The 18,326-nt window shown below is 44.6% G+C and overlaps 1 protein-coding gene across 2 annotated transcripts in view; it reads left to right on the top strand.

The window, feature by feature from the left end:
- Window positions 1-18,326, top strand: part of PTEN (phosphatase and tensin homolog) — a 49,043-nt gene that overhangs the window by 13,183 nt on the left and 17,534 nt on the right. The window contains exons 2-5 of one of the 2 annotated variants that reach the window (XM_068197005.1): window positions 3,045-3,129; window positions 7,502-7,546; window positions 12,366-12,409; window positions 15,567-15,805. In XM_068197005.1, coding sequence (XP_068053106.1) covers window positions 3,045-3,129; window positions 7,502-7,546; window positions 12,366-12,409; window positions 15,567-15,805 — 413 coding nt within the window. Of the gene's footprint in view, window positions 1-3,044; window positions 3,130-7,501; window positions 7,547-12,365; window positions 12,410-15,566; window positions 15,806-18,326 lie in introns of those variants that run through there. The other variant, XM_068197006.1, reaches the window with a different exon arrangement.

The raw sequence follows: 18,326 nt of genomic DNA, 5'->3' as shown, positions 1-18,326 counted from the left end.
CCTGGAAGGGCGTCGCTGGGGCCGTGTCCTTTGGCACCAGCCCTGTGCAGACACCAGGGTGAGTCAGCAGTGGCTGTGAGCTGCATTCCAGTCTAATGCTTTGAGATAATCACTGAGGTGCTTCAGGAAGATTATATTTAGGTGGGGGAGACATTGGCTTGCCTGTTTAAAAAAATTATCGTGTTTTTCTAAAAACAGCCCTTCCTCCCCATGAGGCTCCCTGTTGGATATTTAATTTTGAGCAACAGTTGAGTTGGGTTTTTGTGCTGTCACGTTGCAAAGCCCCAGATCACAGAAAACACTTTCAGTGAATCAACATCACAGGCTCACAGAATAGCTGGGGTTGGAAGGGACCTCTGGAGATCATCCAGTCCCACTCTCTCTCCAGGCAGGGTCACCTGGAGCAGCTGACTCTGGAGCACTTCAGGTGGGCTTGGAATGTCTCCAGAGAGAGAGAGAAACTCAACACCCTCCCTGGGCAGTGCTCTGTTACCCTCCAGGGAAGTTGCTCTTCCTGATGTTGAGGTGGCCTCAGTAAATAGATTCATATTTCCCTCCCCCCACCCTATTTGAAGTATTTTTTCATTGTCTTTCCTTACTGGCATATTGGGCAACACCTTTTGCAATTCCCACTTTTGGTTTAAAATGTAAAAATAATTGTAATGGTCACAGAATCATGGAACGGTTGAAGGGACCTTAAAGTGCCACCCAGTGCCACGGGCAGGGACAGCTTCGACCACCCCAGGCTGCTCCAAGCCCTGTCCAGCCTGGCCTGGGGCAGTGCCAGGATCAGCTTAAGCGTTGCCAGTGATTCCTGGTTGCCAAGGTGGTGGTCACTCCGAGGCTGCACTGCTGATCCTAGAGGGCTTTCCCAGCCTGCTGGGTGCTGTGGAGCAGCCATGCAGCAGTTTGGGAGCAGGAATGGCTGCGAGCTGTGCCCTTGAGTGAGGGAGCTGAGCAGGAATTGTGCTTCCAGCAGCCTGGGAGCGCCCCGGTTATTTTGGAACTTTTTATCTGCCTGTGCCTGCGTGTTTGGAGGCTTTGGTGTTTGGAGCAGTGTGTGAGCAGGCTGTTAAGATGTTCTGTTCCCTTGGCTCGGGGGGTGTGTCTGCCTCTCTCCCATCTTGCACCAGCTGGGAATCCTGGAAAGTATCTCCTGTCTCAGCCCCTGGGAGAGGAGAAGCATCTGAACATCAACCACGGGCTGCAGTGCCTGAACAAATGTAGGAAAGCTCATGATTGCAAATAGAAGTGGAGGCAAGTCACTCACAATTGGGTGAAGTTTGGGCATCTGTCCCATGGGTGATGCTGCAGCTGAAACTGAGTTTTGTTTTGATGTGTCAAAATGAAATTGTTTTCCCCCTGTTGCCAGCATGAGGGCTTGCCTTCCATGAGAAGTGCTGTGGAAAGCAGATTGATATACTGGATTATTTTGCTGTGGTAATTTATGGTTTGTGTAGCCCTGCTGCTCAGAGCAGGATGCACAAGGATGGGCTTTGGAGGATAAACGCTGAAACTGGGAGTAGGTAGGAATCAGGCTGAAATTGGGAAGGAGGAGGGAGTGATGGGGTGTATTAGCCTGGTAATTCACAATTAATATAATAAAGAACCAGTTTCTTCTGCTTATGGCAGGGAATAACTGATAAAACAGTGAAGACATTGCTAATTATGTCACACCTTTTGTTAATTAAAGAGGTGTGAACTGCTTGCTGAGTAAAATAGATCAGAGGGAAATTCAAAGTTTGTGATTTGAGGTTATCCCAAGCGTTGTAAGTTAAGGACTTTAATGTTTGGTTTGATTTTTTTCCCCAATAAGTGTTTTTTTTTTTAGTGTTTGGGCAAGTACAGAATAAACTGGAAACCGGACACAAGCCTGTTTCAGTGTCTGTATTTAAAGCAGCCACAAATATTTATTTGGCTTACTCCAAAGCTTTTTCATATTTTTCTCTTTGTCTGTACAAATGATCTCTTGAATGGCCCAAGCAGACCAATGTCTATTAATACTTGGATTACAACACAGTAAATGCTAATTTTTTTTTTTTTCAAGAGTACAAAACATTATTTCCGTGTATTCAGTTCCTAATGTTTTTCTGAAGCCTTGCAGTTAATGGTGTCAATGCAGAACTTGGTCTGTGCTGCTCTGCTCTTGAGGACTTGTGGGAATTTTGCAAGGGTGGAGTAGAGTAGTTTGTGTCCTACTTCAGGCTTTTCTTTGTGCACAAGTAGCTGGAATTTTAGTATCTTGGAAGCCAATGCACTATCTCCCATTCTGATGTGATTATTCTTTGGAGCTTTGGTATATTTTGACCATGAAAATAAAAATGAGTCTTAAAAGGGTGGGATAATTTAGGTTGAGAGGGCCCTCTGGAAATCACCTCCTCCAGCCCCCCTTTTTTAAAGCAGGGCCAGCTTCAAACATATCATGCTTTGTTCTTGCTCCTGCTAAAATTAGTTTGAGGAGGAGTATGTTAATGTGGCAGGGTATGGGTTGTTTTGAGCTGCTGCTTTCATTTCTGGTTCACTCTTCAGCTGAGCTTTTGCACTACATTATCATTTCTAATAATGCTTTAAACTTGGGAGGACTTTCTTTTCTGGAACTCTGTTTAAAAAAAAATCCATATATCATTTCACCACAGGGAAAATAAATACCAGCAATTTTCTAGCAGTTGTGAGTTCTTTACTATATCAACTCTAAATGTAAACTTAACATTTTCTTATTTGCTCTTTTCCCTTACCATTGATTTGTTTGGCTAAGAGGTAATTTTCTTAAATTCTTTTATCTTGGGTTGCTTTTGGCAAGTGAATTGCAGGTAGTTCAGAATAAGAAATAAGGGTATTTGTTCGGAAGTGGGTGATTATTAGGGTTTTTTTTAATAAGCAAGGTATATAATCCTTTTCAGATCTGCACATTCCCACCTATTGCATGCAGTCTGTTGAGTTGTTGCTCTGATTTGGCTATAGTTAAACATCTGATTAATATCTATGTAATGCTTTTGTAGACATTTCACATGCTTTATAAATATTTCCATAACTTGCATATTCAGATATTTATCCAAACATAATTGCTATGGGCTTTCCTGCAGAGAGGCTTGAAGGAGTGTACCGGAACAACATTGATGATGTAGTAAGGTAAGGCTTTATTTTTCTTTTCCTTCACTTATAAAACTTTGAATAATCTTTTCTGCACTCATTTATGTCCTGCTGAGGAAAGGCTGTGTGTTCTGACTTGTAGAAATGCTGAGATTTTTTTGCATCTTGTAGATGTTGCCTTAATAGCTATCCTGGAAAATGTTGGAAACAACAAAAAATGGCAAAAAAAATGCATGTAATCTGCTTTTTTACTGGGGAAAGTTTAACTTCAGGACGTTGTGTTGGAATAAAAAGAGGTTATTTACTTACAGAAAGACACCAATCCAATGACTCTCTTCAGTGTCAAGAGTTTCTCAGGTAACTGATGGTATTTCAGGATAAGTTTGCCCTTATCCTTTCTTCAGTTGATAAGTGAAGTGCTTCATTAGTAAATTTTGATTTCATATCTTAAATGTAGTAAACATTTGTTTCAAATAGTAAATTTGAAACATGTTTTAAATACTAAATGTAAAAGTAAGTTACTTTAAATAAAGGCTTTTACATTTGCTTGTATTGAATAATTATGGACAAGGAGAAAGATGACCTAAAATCTCTTACTGCTGGTAAAAAAGCCCCTATAGGTTGTCATTTTTAACTTCAGATGAAGTCATTACTCTGAACTGCTGGCTGCAATTGAGGAAGAGGTGGAGAGTGGTGTGGGAGCACTATTGTAATTCATTTAGCTAAAACCCTACCTGGAGAGTTTGAGAGGTTGCATTAAAAACTAAACACTTAGTAGGAACTGCTAAAAGTTTGTGGTTTTAGGATTCAAAGTTGTGATTTTTGTGAAGCCGTGGTGCTTTAGAGATGATTTGGAGTCATGAGCTCAGTAGCTCTGTGGGAGACTCTGCCTTTGGGGTAAGGGATCATGCAGGAAGGTTTTCAGGGAAGGTGTTGGGTGTGTCTGGGCAAGGTGGTGCTTCTCCCAGCTGGGAGGTGCCACAGAGGGTGTCAGTGTCTCATAAATGTGCAGTGTTCCCACATGGCATCCTCTGTCTGAGCTGGAGGGACATGGATTTGATGGGTGGGCACTCGCTGCATACAGGACTGGCTGGATGGCTGCAGGCAAAGTGGTGTGGGCAGCAGCTCCTGGTCCCTGTGGAGACCAGGGCACAGTGGGGGTCTCTGAGGGGCTGGTGCTGCTCAGCAGCTCTGTGGGTGACACTGGCAGTGGGATTGAGGCACCCTCAGCGCATCCAGTGGTCACACCGAGCTGTGGGTGTCAGTCACACGCCGGAGGGAAGGGATGGATCCAGGGGCACCTGGACAGGCTGGAGGGCTGAGCCTGCACCAACCTCATGGAGTCCAGCAAAGTGAAGTGCAGGTTCTACACCTGGCTCAGGGCAGCTCCCAGGATCAGTCCAGGGGATGAGCAGCTGGAGCAGCCCTGGAGAAGGAGCTGGGGGTGCTGGGGGTGAGAGCTGGGACCCAGAACCCCCCCGTGCCCTGGGCTGAGCCCCAGCGTGGGCAGGAGGGGATGGGGGGGATTGTGCCCCTCTGCCCCTGGGCTCAGGTGAGACCCCACCTGGAATTCTGGTGCCTCCAACATAAGGATGTGGAACTCTTAGAGCAAGTCCAGAGGAGGCCACTGAGTTGCTGATGGCGCTGGAGCCAGGCAGGGGTGGCACTGGATGGACTTTAGGGTCTTTTCCCACCCAATTGTTCTGAGATTCCATAATTCTACAGTTGTTGGCAGGCAGAACTAGAGCTGCAGGAATTTCCATGGGGATTGCATCCAGGTTGGGACAGAAGTGAGCTGAGCTCCTGCATCCCCTCCCTGGGAGGACTCGTCAGCCTCACCTGACAGCCAGCGCTCTGGAGGCAGTGGCTCCCTGCACAGCTGAACTCAGCTGGGCTCCAGGGGGTTGGTTTTGCATGTTCCACTGTCATGACGAAAATCACCATCCCCAAATAGCACTGAGAGTGTCAGAGCCTGGAGCTGAGCTGGCTGGGGGAAGTGCAGTGCCTGCATTCTCTGCTGCCCTGGTGAGAAGTCATCACTTCTCCAGGGCTGGGCAGATCAGTGAGGGTCAGTGCAGCAGGCAGGAGACACTCCTGGGGTGTGTCTGTGTGTGCCTGGATTGGTAACAGAGGGGGAAGCCGTGTTCTCTAGTGCACACAGGAAAGCATTGCTTGGAGAAGCTGGGGCTGCCCCTGGATCCCTGGCAGTGCCCAAGGCCAGGTTGGACTTTGGGGCATGGAGCAGCCTGGGACAGTGGGAGGTGTCCCTGCCCATGGCAGGGGTGGCACTGGATGGACTTCAAGATCCCTCCCAAGCCACAAACTCCACCTCTCCAGCCAGTTTTCTTTCCCAGCAGTCAGAGGCACCTTTTCTTCAAGCTGATGGAATACCCAGTCCCTGGATAATCCACCTTTGAAAACTGGGGGCTAGGGGCAAAGGCTGGACTTTGGATAAATCACAGAATGGTTTAGGTTGGAAGGTATTTAAAGCCCACTTCCTTCCACCCTTGCCATGGCAGGGACACCTTCCACTGTCCCAGGCTGCCCCAAGCCCTGTCCATCCTGGCCTTGGGCACTGCCAGGGACCCGGGGGCAGCCACAGCTGCTCTGGGCACCCTGTGCCAGGGCCTGCCCACCCTCTCAGGGAACAATTCCTTCCCAATATCTAATCTAACATGGGAATAATGTAAATAAATATTGAGAGGCAGGAGTCTTTGAAGGCCCTCTATCCATTCACAGCCTTGATTTCAGTAGCTTCTGGATGAAGGAAAATATATTTTAGTGGTTGAGTAGGTAGATATGTGTAAATTAGATTTTAGTACTGGAATGCCTATATAATTATTAAGCTGTCCATAAACCCTGATCAAAAGGAGCAGTGATCACCTAAAAGCATCATCAGCCAAATTAAGATAAGCAGAGATGTAAATCAAGTGGCTGCAGGGAACTGAATGGTCAAGTATTATTACATTTGTTGCCTTCTCTTTTTAAACAAGAATAAAATGTGATCATGCAGCATTCTGCATGTTGCAGTCCTCATATGCTCCAGTCATCTTTTTATTGGGGAGTTTCTTTCCAAGTGCTTTTTTTGCAGAAATCCAAGGTGCTCGAGCTCCTGAGCAGCTGGTATTCAGCCAGGATCCAGCAGTGGACTTTTTCTGAATAGCTGGTACCCTGACAAATTCTAGGCTAATGCTGGGTGGAAGTACAACCTGCACTGCTGGCTGTCTCCTGTGACTGACACTTGGAGAGGTTTTGGATGGAATTTTGTCCTTAAAAACCTTGCCTGGAAGCTTTTACTCCACAGTGTGGATATTCCTGGAAGAGCAGAGCCAGCTCTCCTCACTCTCTGGTGTGTGTTAACAAACAGGAACATCTCCTGAAACAAATCCCCGTGCCTACCATCTTCCTGAGGCTCTCCAAGCCTGCCAACAGGGGCACCAGTGGCAGTCATGGAATTTTTTTCCTGCTGCACTTGGAGTTTCACACTCACGAGGAGCACTCACATCTGTTCCTATTTTAGTGTAGGCCTTTAACCACAGAGCTGTTCTAGGTTCTTCTGGAATATTATGACTGATAACCAGAGCTTGTTTTTGCTTGAGCTTTCCAGGATTTTAGCAGCTAGTGTTTCTTTTCAATTTGAACAGCATGTTCTGTCATGGCTAATTAAATTCCTTCTGGCTGATGTGCAGATACACACTGTTGATGATGTTAAGTGTAAACATTTGCATGTTATTTCTTCTTGCACATTGCCAGGTGACACATCATATATAATCACAGCAGTTCTGATGAATCATGCTTGCAGTTTGGCTCGTCGAGGCTTGTCTGGGAAGTTTGTGTTCCAAAGTGAGCATGGAAATGAAATGAGTGTGAAAAAGTGTAGTGGTCCTCCTTCCAAAACCCAGAATACCACTGAGAACGCACTTCAGTGGCAAATAATAAAAAACCTGGGGTTAAAGTGAATGATTCTGGCTGGAACTGGACCACAAGAGTTACTTTACCTGCTTTTCTTCCTTGTGGCAAAATATTTGGCATTGGTGATTAAATAGGAAGTGTTTCCAGATACCTGGTGTGACCAGTGCTTTCTGCTTGAAAATAACCGAGCCTTCCTCAGCTTCTTACGGTGACCTGCAGGTGTTTTAGGAATCAGGAAATCAGTCCATGTACAGTAAATATTTCAGCTTCAGGTCAGACCTTGCTTCCCTTAGTTACATTAGTGGCGTTATCCATGCTGTTGGATTATTTGAGGTGAGGTTTCCAACATGCTGCCTCCTTGATTTGTGGGGCACTGCAGGGCTGGGACTGGGAATGCAGAATTGCACATGCTGGGTGCTGCTTTAAGGATGCTGCAAATTAAGGTCAATATTATTCAATGTATATTCATGCATACTTTTTTTTTTTTTTTCTCTTGAAGGTTTTTGGATTCAAAGCATAAAAACCATTACAAGATATACAATCTGTAAGTATGCTCTTAAAGATACATTCTCCAAAATAATGACTTCTAAAAATAGCTGAAGAGTGCAAGTGGCTTGTTGCTGTCCTGAAGCAGAGCTGGAGATGTTTTGCACATTTCTTAAAACAATTAAGCGTGATTGAGAGCACTGGTACTTCATTTAGTGGAGCTGAGTGAGGTTAAATGAAATGCTGGTGTGTATTCATGTTACTTGAACGCTTTTAAATGACTTGGCATCCAGCCCATCTGGAGCTTGGGCCATGTGATTAAAAAGTGAAAAGTAATTCACAGCAGGCTTTCTGCTCATGTATTAATGTCCATTTGCCAAATGAATATTTTCCTGGGATTTTCTCTATTTTTTTAAATCAAACTGCATTGGTACCAAAGCTCTGTTTGCTTCCTCCCTCTTCTTGTGTGTCCCTGTTTATTACTTTGAAAAAGCTGTTGGAACAATTGGTGGTGGTTTCTGACTGCTCTGAATATTTAGTTCTGCAGAAAGCTGTAACTGTTACAGGAGTTTTCTGGTTTTGGTTTTTTGTTTGTTTGTTTGTTTTTTGTTGCTGTTCCTTCATCTAATTTATTTGTTAGCTTAGTCTAATTTCATTTGTATAAATGACTTAGTGATGTCAGAGTTGTGGTTTTCCTGCCCCTCATTTTTTTCCTAAAAATCCAAGTTGAAGATTGAGTCTCTGAACTGTTACAGCTTTATTGTTTTTTAATTAATATGTTTTTAAATAGCTACAATTAATAGAAAATTTACTGTAGTACTGAAATCCAGGCAATGCATGACATTGTAATCTGTCAGTCATTAAAACAAAATATTTTAAAATAAGGATTTAAATCTGCCTCTCAGTTAGCTAAAGGACTGTGCATCAATTTTCCCTGATATTGGAGAGAAGTGACAGTAGAAGCTGCGAAACCATCCAGTGGTCATTGAAGTTGTTGTGGGGCAGAAAAAGATACATAAAAAGAGAGACATTGCTCACCTTTCATAGAGTTCAGTAGCCAGATTAGATTTTCCAGCTTAGGAGCTCTCCAGAGTGTCACCCCTTTAATATCTGGATAAAGTTTCTGGGTGGAAAGGCCAGTGCTTCCCAGAAGAGCTGATGGCTCCTTGGCATGGAGGTGCAGGTAGAGGAGGGAACTCCTGGCTCTCTGCCTTTGGAATCTCCTGGAGATCTGGATCATTTAAAATCAAACTCCCCTGGTTCATCATTCCCCTCAAAGCCTCCTGGCAGCCCCTGCTTGTTTTGAGCAGCAGAGCAAGGGCAGCTAAAGCCAATCTCCTGCTGCTGCCTGGGGCCAGTGCAGCTGTCACCTGCTGGGAAGGGTGGCTTTGGTGTCCCTGACAGGGTCTGGGTGTGCTGAGCCCCTTGTTCCAGTGTGGCTCCAGAGGTACCAGGCAACAGCCAGAGGCTGCTGGAGTCAATTTGTCAGAAAGGAGGCTTTTTAGGAAGACTGATGAGCATCTTTTCAAGTGCCACCTCCCTTAGGAGCTCCTTGCTAAGTTTCCACTTTGCTGTCTGCCAGCTGCCTCATTTTACTGTAAAAAAAGCACAACTCAGTCCCCCAGCCGTGCACAGGAACAGCTTTTTAAAGTTTCTAAATGAGAAGAGCAGTGATGAGACAAATGAATTTGACATTCCTGTTGCTGCTTTGTGTGTTTTCAGCTGTGGAAAAAACTTGTCCAGGTGTGCCAAAGTTTTTGTCTTTGGGTTCCTTATATAAAAATGGATTTTCTTGTTGTTAACTGCAAAACAATCACAAACTAATCTTGCTTTTATTTGGAATTACTTTATTCATCCTCAGATGAAACATTTCAGAGGATAAAAGTGTCTGGAGATATCTTAATGCTTATGCAGGCAAAATTTATACACATAAAATGCCATCAGGTGAATTGTGGCAATGTTTGGTCAGGAGATGAGAAGGAATTGCATCCATCAGGTATTCCAGAGAACTCCATTTCTTCAGATTAAGCTGATCCTTTGTAAATAATGATCTATTGTCTGTGTTTCAAAGGAGGAGGTGGGAGTTCAGAGGAGTTACGTGATTATAGTCAGAATTATTTCAAAATCTGTCATGGGATTTGAGTTCCCTTAAGGTAGCTGTTCCGTGAAGTTGATAATAATGTATGTATTGAGCAGTTTTATCTAAAAGGATTTAGAGATTTTTCTGAAATAATGTCAGTTATGCCCCATCCTCACGTCTTGGCTTTTAACTTCCCAGCAGTTTGAGCAGTTTAATTTTCCTTCTGGTGTTGCTCCTCTCTTGTTTGCCTTTGCTGTTTCTTCAGTATTCTCCTTAAATCTGCTTTAAATCTCCTTAAATCTCCTTTAAATCTGTTCTTCCACTTGGATCTGCTGACTTCCCATGCTGACAGATTGTCACCTGCCCTGCTGTAATCATCTCCATCTTCTCCAGTGGGTTTCCTTGAACTGTCCTGCAGGCAGGTGGTTAAAGAAAGGAGCTGTGATGAAAATGGGGATTTTCTGTGCTTGCTGTGTCCCTGGAGCTGGGCTCTGGCAGAGGAAGCCCCAAGTCCTGTCAGCAGTGGCACCATGAGTGATCAGGAGGGTGCTTGGCTGGCAGCACTTTGCTTCTGGGTTGCTTTAAACTCACTTTAATCCTAAGGAGAACCCCAGAATCGGCCAACCCCTTCCTTAACCCCAAAAATGCCAAAAAATATTCAGGTTTCATCTGGAGATCCGATGCTATTTGAGTTATCATAGTGTTTAAAACCCCCACCCCAAATGCACTTGAAGCATTAAGCCCCACCAGTATCCCCACAGTTTGTGTTGGTGGGATTTCTGCTGCAGATACCCACAAATTTAGTGCAGCTGAGCCAGGAGCTCTGCATTGGTTGTGTTCAACCATTGCTTGTGTATCTTTGGCATCAACAAAACTATTTTTTAATCCCTCATGATACTCTGCTCAATGATATTCTCTCAAAGTTCCAAATTTGATGTTTTTTCTGCCATTTGTGGATTTTTTAAATGTTTTGAAGACTTTCATCTCTTACTGCCCATTTGAGCTGGGTGTTTCTTTAGAAGGAAGCAGGAAACTTTCCTGGATAAGATGTTTTGCTTTGCTTCCTAGCAGCTCCCAAAGCTCTTGTGCTGCTGGCTGCTCCATCCCCCTTGGATGGACCTCCTGCAACCAGCTCTCTTCTCAAAGGCTCCAGTGCAGATAATATTTTTGGGAGTCCCCTCTGCCAGCTTAACATGGTCACTTCTGACCCAGAGGAAGTGTCAGCAATGTGATTGGAGCTGTGAAAGCTGCCAGGCTTTTCCCTAGCAGAGGGTAGAGCTGAGAAGGCTCTGGAATTCAGGGAAAGGGAAGCCCTGAGATCATGTGCAGCCCCAGCAGACCTGCCTGTGGCTGTGTCATGGGCAGAGCTCAGGGCAGCACTGGCAGGCTCCAGTTACAGTCACACAGGGAGCAGTCCAGAAGTTCGTGTGTCTGAAAGTGTCAACTAAGCTCCATATGGCTCCAAAGGCTGCAGTCATAACATACCTGGTAAGCAGAGATGAGTTCATAGCAGTCCTGAAACTGCTGTGGGAATTGGAGTCCTGTGAAGAGCACAGGCTGTAATCAGAGCTGAAGATCTAGGTGTGATTTGTCTGCTGAAATGACTCCAGCAGTTGTGCTTCAGCCTGCTGTCCTCTTTCACAGAATCCCAGAATGGTTTGGGTTGGAAGGACCTTAAACAGCATCTTGTTCCACCTCCCTGCTGTGGGCAGGGATGCCATTCTTGAGATCGGGCTGCTCAGGTCTCCATCCAAGCTGGTCTTGGCAGGATTGTTGTCGGTTTTCCTTTGTGAACTGCACTTCCACTCACATCATCTTCCAAGGGAAATTCTGGAGGGTATCCACTCTTGCCTTCATTGCCCTTAGCCCAGGATCTGATCTGGTTGTTCCTTAGTGTGCTGGTTTGGCTGGTCTAGAGCCTAGCTGAGGGGTGGTTTGTGTCTCATCACTGCTGTTTATCCCTGGGCAAGGCAAATCCTGTGTGGTTTGCTGTGTTCTTGTCTAGCTGGAGAGGGTCACTTCGAGTGGGGAGAGACTGATGCATCTCCAGAGCCTTCAGAAATGTGCTGCAAATACCCACAAATTTAGTGCAGCTGAGCCAGGAGCTCTGCATTGGCTGTGTTCAGCCATTGCTTGTGTATCCTTGGTATCAACAAAACTATTTTTTAGTCCCTCATGGTTTTCTACTCAACGTGTCATTTTTCAGGGGAAATTTCCCACATTTCTGAGGGAGAGTGTGGCTGCCTGGCCTTCAGGGGTCACTTAAATTCAGGAATCAATGCCAAGTGGCAGAGCAGTGCCACAACCTCTGCTTGATCCAAGTGATCTCTGTGATAATATTAGTGGGGTTTGTGGTGGATATCCTTGTGATCCCCATTGCTCTGAGCACCCCCACTGCTGCTGAGGCACCCTGAGCTGTGTTCTGGGTTCAGCATCCCTGCATGAAGGTCATAGCTGTCTTCTCTCCATGTGTTTGGCAGCACAAAGCTGCTCCAGTGCTGGAGCTGCTCGTGCACAGGGTTAGAAGGTGCATACTCAACTCGTGCTTGCATGAATTGAGTCACACTGACTAAAACATAGCCATGGACTACAATTACCAGAGGGTAAGTATTTCCCTTTCAGTAAAATAATTCACATTTTAGTGAGCAGTCTGCTGCAAAACAGTTTTTTTTTTCTGTGTGTAACCTCTAGTTTTAAATCATAAAGGTGATGGGCATGCATGATTTTCCAGGGTGTGACAGATGCTGGGAGTGCCTCAGAGACTTGTGTTGAACTCTTGTCTATTTTTCTTTTTCAGATGTGCTGAAAGACATTATGACACCGCCAAATTTAACTGCAGAGGTAAGTTTTTACTGCCTAATGTGTGTTCTCTTTAAACCTCAGTGAATGAAGGCCTAAAGGAGGAGCTGATGAATAGTCATGTAGGAGATTTGGGCACAAGGAATGATGTCAGATTGCTTTGAGTCATTGGAAAAATTGGCTATATTCTTGCTGCTTTCAAAAAAGTGTGTTCCTGACAATTAAAGATCAAGATCTCATACAAAGTCTGCAGTTGCAAAAAAAATTCTGCAGAATGGGTTACACAGGAGTTTCAGTTCAGTGAAGTACAAATTCCTTGTACAGTTTACGTGTGAGGCTCAGAGGAGTCTGGTGTTTATGGAGGATGGAAATGGAGAATGTTTAAGCCATTATCACTATGTGTATGAAGCAGCTTTTGGGAGATCTGGCAGAGCCTTCAGATGCTAAAATAAAAATTAATTCCCATGTGATGTCTCTTAGAGATGAGTTGGGTCTTAGACACTCTGCAGAGCTGCCAAAAGCAATGGGGAATCTTTCAGGGGTGCCTTTTGACCAGGTCCTTGTGGGTGGCTACTGATGTAGCTGTTGTGTCAGAATTACCTCCCCAGGCAATAAATAAATGCAGATTTACCTTTGTTCTTTGGGCAGAGGAGCAGTTCTTGCTCAGAAGTTGTAGTTCCTGTGCTTCAGATGAGGGTAGATGAGGAGTCCTTGTGCCTACGGAATCGTAGGAGATGAACAAATGTTGGGCTTCTTCTGCATCATAGCAATGGCTCAGCTTCTATTTTCCATTATTATTATTTTAAACCATCCATCTAGTTATGGAAGAGGGTTTAGAACATGACCAAAATGTAATTGGCTGCTTTAATGTCTGAATATAGAAGGACTGAAATTGTCTTGTTGAAGTCGTCAGCGCTTCTGATTTGCTTTTAGGATGTTGAATGACAGTGCCCTGAAACCTCACTCCATACTCACCAGCAAGGAAAAAGTATTTTAGGATCTGCTTGAGCAGTGCCTTGTGGGGAACAAGAGAAGAGGACATGTTCTAATATGGCCACAACATATGTTTGCTTGAGTTTCTGCTTTTTGATACGGGGGTGCTCAGCTCCCTTTCGCTGTCAATCCCAGCCCCAAGTGCTGTTTGTGACAGCCCCTTTCACAGCTCCTCTGCACAAGACATGTTGAGGTTTTTAATTTTCATCCCCGAATTAGTTAACCTCAGATAACCAAATTGATGACTCAGGACTTCCCTAAGCAGAGGAACAAAAGTTGTACTTGAAAATCTCCTGAAGTGAACTGACTGCAAGGGGAACTTCGGTTTGTACTGAGTGTGAAACACCAGAATAGTTCATTATTCACCCAGGATGATCTTGCATCACACTAAACCCCAAACACCGAAAGCTCTTCATCTTCTTTGGGAAGTAGCTCTGTGTCCATGGTTTTTCCAGTTTCTGAAATCCTTCCATGCTGGCATTGTCTTCTGCTTTGCCACAGATTTTCTTTTTTTAAGCTCTTCTGGGTGCTATGGGATTCTTCTTGCAATGTGCAGGGGCTGGGAGAGAGAAGCAAGCAGGATTATTCTCCATTGTAAGGAATCAAAATCCGTTGAGAAACTGTACCTTCTCAAGACCCTGCTCTAAGACTGTGCAGCTTAATATTTCCTTCCTCTTAATCCCTCCACACCATCCCAGGACAGCCATTTCCTCTTCTCACTCCAGCTTTGAAGAAAGTACCACAAGGTTTGCCTTTGATTCCAAATCTTGGAGAGCATCTTCAGCATCCTGTTACTACTTGGGAGTTTTCAGGCTGTTCTTTCAGGACTTCTTTACTCCCCTTTCCCTGGAAACCTCGCTGGCTGTAGTTGTGATAGACTCAAAGCTGTACAGACAAATTTGCAGCATTTTTGCAACTTCTTTTCTTAGGGATTTCTAAATAAATTCCATCTTTAGGTTCACATTAAACTTTAGGGCTCATTTGGGGAGCCTTTGGATCTTCCATGTGGAAGAGTTTGCGTGTTCATGTTTGTGAACACGTGTTGCCTCTTTAGCAAAGATTATTCAGTTTATCACCTTCCCCATTTGTTCTGGGAGATGAAGGGGGCTGTCTGTACTGCGAGTGAATAAAGTTGGTGATCCTTCCAAAAGGCTGTGGACTTGTCCTGCAGTCCTCCAGCAGTTCCATAACTTCATCCCTCCCTTGTGCTCTTGGAGTCCTTGGGGATTCATCAAAAGGAGCCTTGCATGCGTGACTACAGAGTGGTGCTTACGAAACCAATACAGACACTTGCCAAAAAAATGAAATGTATTCATTTTTAGCCCAGAAAAGGAAATGGTGTTTCTAGCTGAGAATTTTGAAGTGTACCAGAGTTGTGTTTGTAAGATCCCAAGGCTGTCAGTGGAGAATTGGGGTGCACTTTCATCAAGTTCATCTGCTGAAACCAGAACATTGTGTGTAGTTCTGCTGGTCAGGGTGATATTGTCCCTCATCTGATCTGAGGTGGGAGAAGTTTGGGTGCTTCTCTCTGCTTAGCGCTTATTTTTAGCTCTCTTGAGTTTTCTTGCTTTTCCTGCATCACTTGAAAGTCTTTTCGTCCCTAGATGGAAAAGTGTGCGTGAATACAGGACAGAGTTAAGTGCTTTGACTCTAAACCCCATAAGCATTGCCAGTGCCTTACCTGAGGTTTCTCTCCCAATTACCATTTCTGAAATATGGAAATGGCAGGTTTTTGTTTCACAAGGCCTTTGAGCGGCTTTTGAGACTTTGTTCCCAATGTAGACCCAACCGTGTTCAGTAATTTTTCAGCAAAGTTCCTGTTGTCTGCTCAGTGACTGAGGTCTGGCCTTGTTCTCTCTCAGCAGGTAGTTTAATTATTGCTGGGGTAATGGCTTTTCACAAGGTTATTCTGTGTGCCAGCACGCTCTTAAATTCTGGAAAATTCATGTTACAGAGCCTGTGCAGCTCAGCTCAATAGAGGTGTGAAATAGTTGCTCCATGGAGCAGGATGCCTGTTTACAGATTAATGGAGAAATGTCTGCAGTGCTTATGATACTCTGAATAATACTGGAATTAAAAATACATATCAGTATGTGAGATGAGGGGGGGTTATTGAATAACTTAATTTTTTACATGCTTGTCACAAAGGTGACCTGAGCTTGCTATGCCTTTTGAGGTTCTGATGAACTCCTCCTTCTCCCTGCAGTTGCACAGTACCCTTTTGAAGACCATAACCCACCACAGCTGGAGCTCATCAAACCTTTTTGTGAAGATCTTGACCAGTGGCTAAGTGAAGATGACAATCATGTGGCAGCAATCCACTGTAAAGCTGGAAAGGGACGAACTGGTGTAATGATTTGTGCATATTTGTTGCATCGAGGCAAGTTTTTAAGGGCCCAAGAAGCCCTAGATTTCTATGGGGAAGTAAGGACCAGAGACAAGAAGGTGAGCTGATGCTGTTCTTCTGTCCCTCTACCTGTAACTTGCTGCTTTTCTTCCTTGGGATCCGTTTGGTGCTCAAACCCTTTGTGTTGTCTGATTCAGCTCCAATAGGGTTGGATCAGTGCAGTTGGAAATGGAAAAGCTTTCCTAAGCAGCAGTAGCCTTTAGTCACAACACTAAACCAGCCTGCTTTTAACATGTCCTGTTCAAGAAGACCTGGACAGTTGATTTTAAATGGCTTTTTCAGCACTGTTCCGCTGCACAGTGCATCAGAGGGGCAGTGAACTTTCTCATTCAGCATTTTCAGGCCAAATGAGAGGATTGTTCCAGCTGATTTTGCCTGAATGGATGAGTTGTTCATCTCTTCATGTTCCCTTAACTGCTGTGGTGGGGTTTGGAGATGCATAGGGGAATATCCCAACTGGAAGGCCCTTACTGTTGGATGCCTCTTGTCAGTAAAGAGTAGTTAAGGACCTTTCTGGCAGGGTTAGGCCTCATTAATGAGAATTTAACCTCCTTATTTGAAATCTTCTCCAAAGATGATAGGATGTGACTTTTAAGGACGTTTTAGCAAGTTTCCCTGCTTGTCTTCCACTATTTCCCTGAGTGTGTTGGCTGAGCATCCCAAGGGGATCATACCTGCAAGCCAGTTTCCACCTCCTCAGGCACAGAGCTCTTTCTTTTCCTGGGGTATTTACACAAGGTATTAATTTCAGTGTTGGTCTCCAATAAGAAGAGCTTCATGTTTGAAGGCTCTTCACATAAAGAATTTTAGAATTCGGCTCTTCATTCATTGGAAGGAGTAAGAAACTCCTCAGTCTGCTCTGCTGACAAGGTGGAGCTGTTATTTATTCCATGTACTGCTGAGTTGGTTGTGGTGTAATGCTGAAGTGGGGACAAGATCAAGGTTTCCCATCAAAACTTTGTGGCTTTTGGTAAAAGTGCATGAGAGAGGCTAGGAATGAGCAGTGTGCTGAATAAACAGAGTAGATTGCTCCTGCTGATAAGGGTTATCTCCAAAGCTGGATAAAGCAGCATGAAAACTACAGAACTGAACAAATACACAACGAAATGCTGAGCCTCAGTTTCTCTTTTGTGAAAAGAAGGTTGTATTTCTGCCAGTTGGGGGTAAGGCCAGTTGGGTGTTTATCAGTACCCCAGGGGTACCTGGACATCTTGGAGAGGAGGGAGAGCTCAGCAAACAGGAGTAGGGAGAGCCTTGTTTACTTGACTGTAAATACTGTCTGTAACCAGCAACTTGTTTTGGTTTCAGTGTCTCTACTGCAAGGGTTGACTTTTTTCCCTTTCCAGCTCCACTTGAGCATGGTTATCTTGATGTGGCCAGTGGGCAGCATGTGATTCACATAATCCTTCAGTAGTGTTTATAAACAGGTATTCCAGTGCAGGTTTCTGGAGCCTTTTCTTCCCTTGTGGCCCATATTTCAGTGTTCTTTGTCAAGTGCTGCTCTCTGATTTGATATTTCACCACACCTTTGTATAACTGACTTCCTCAATTCAAAGTCAACGAGGCATCAAAAGAGCTGTTTGCACAAAGGGACAAGCAAATGCCTTTTTTTCTTTCATTTTGGGCCAACATAGATATGATAAAGGAAAAGTGGCTTTAATAGGGACCAGATTTTCTTGGTTTAAAGCAAGGACGACTTTGCACCTGGAGCTGCTGAGAGCAACCCAGCTACAACCACCGCTGCCATTAATGCTCCCAGCAGAGTGCTGCTGCGAGGGCTCAGGCTGTGCTGGCAGGAAGTGTGAGTGTAATTGCAAGAGGAAGTATGACTAATTGGTCAAGAGCACAGCCCTGAGTACTTCTGGAGCCAGCTTTTCCCAAGTGCCTGCTGGGAGAAGCAGCTCCAGGGAGGCCTTTGCACCATCAAGTGAGACTTGTTGTAGGTGAGGCTCAGAGTTGCTGTTCTTGTGCTGGGCAATAAGACATGGCAGAGTCCAGGCTGTCTCTGAGCAAACCCTCTTGTGAGGTATTTTATTTCCTCTACAAGCTGCCTCCTTTGGCTTCTGAAAGTCATTGTAGTGGGGGGAACTTAGTCAGAAGAAGGGAGTGATGAAGATTAGGAAGTGTGGGCTGCATGGTTGTGTCTGTTGGTGTCCACCACTGTAGAACACAAGTGACTTTTTATTTTCCTTTTGATCCAAAGGAGACAAAGGGTTTTCTGAATTGGGATAAAGAACTGTACTTGTCTGTTGGCACAGCTGGGGAAGAAATAACCTCCCCAAAAAGTCCTCTAGAGAAGCTGCTGCTTCCACTGTTGGAGGTGATTAGTTTATCCCACTTTTCCCTTATGATAGATACTGACACACTACTGTGGTGACAAAAGAGTGGCAGCTTACCTTCCTGCAGCTGGAGAAGGTCTTTATTTATTCCTGCTTCTGCCTTGGAGGGTTTTGTGGTGAGGATTAGGCTTGGAAAGAAGCTCAGTGGATAGGGATCAGCTATTCAGATGCTGGAGATGATCCACTCAGGAGCATTCTTTGAGCACCATAGAGGTTTATT

The sequence above is a fragment of the Anomalospiza imberbis genome, chromosome 8 (genome assembly GCF_031753505.1).
Source record: "Anomalospiza imberbis isolate Cuckoo-Finch-1a 21T00152 chromosome 8, ASM3175350v1, whole genome shotgun sequence".
Taxonomy (NCBI): Eukaryota; Metazoa; Chordata; class Aves; order Passeriformes; family Viduidae; genus Anomalospiza; species Anomalospiza imberbis.
Note: the sequence above shows the minus strand (reverse complement) of the source record. Positions and strands in the feature narration are given on the sequence as shown.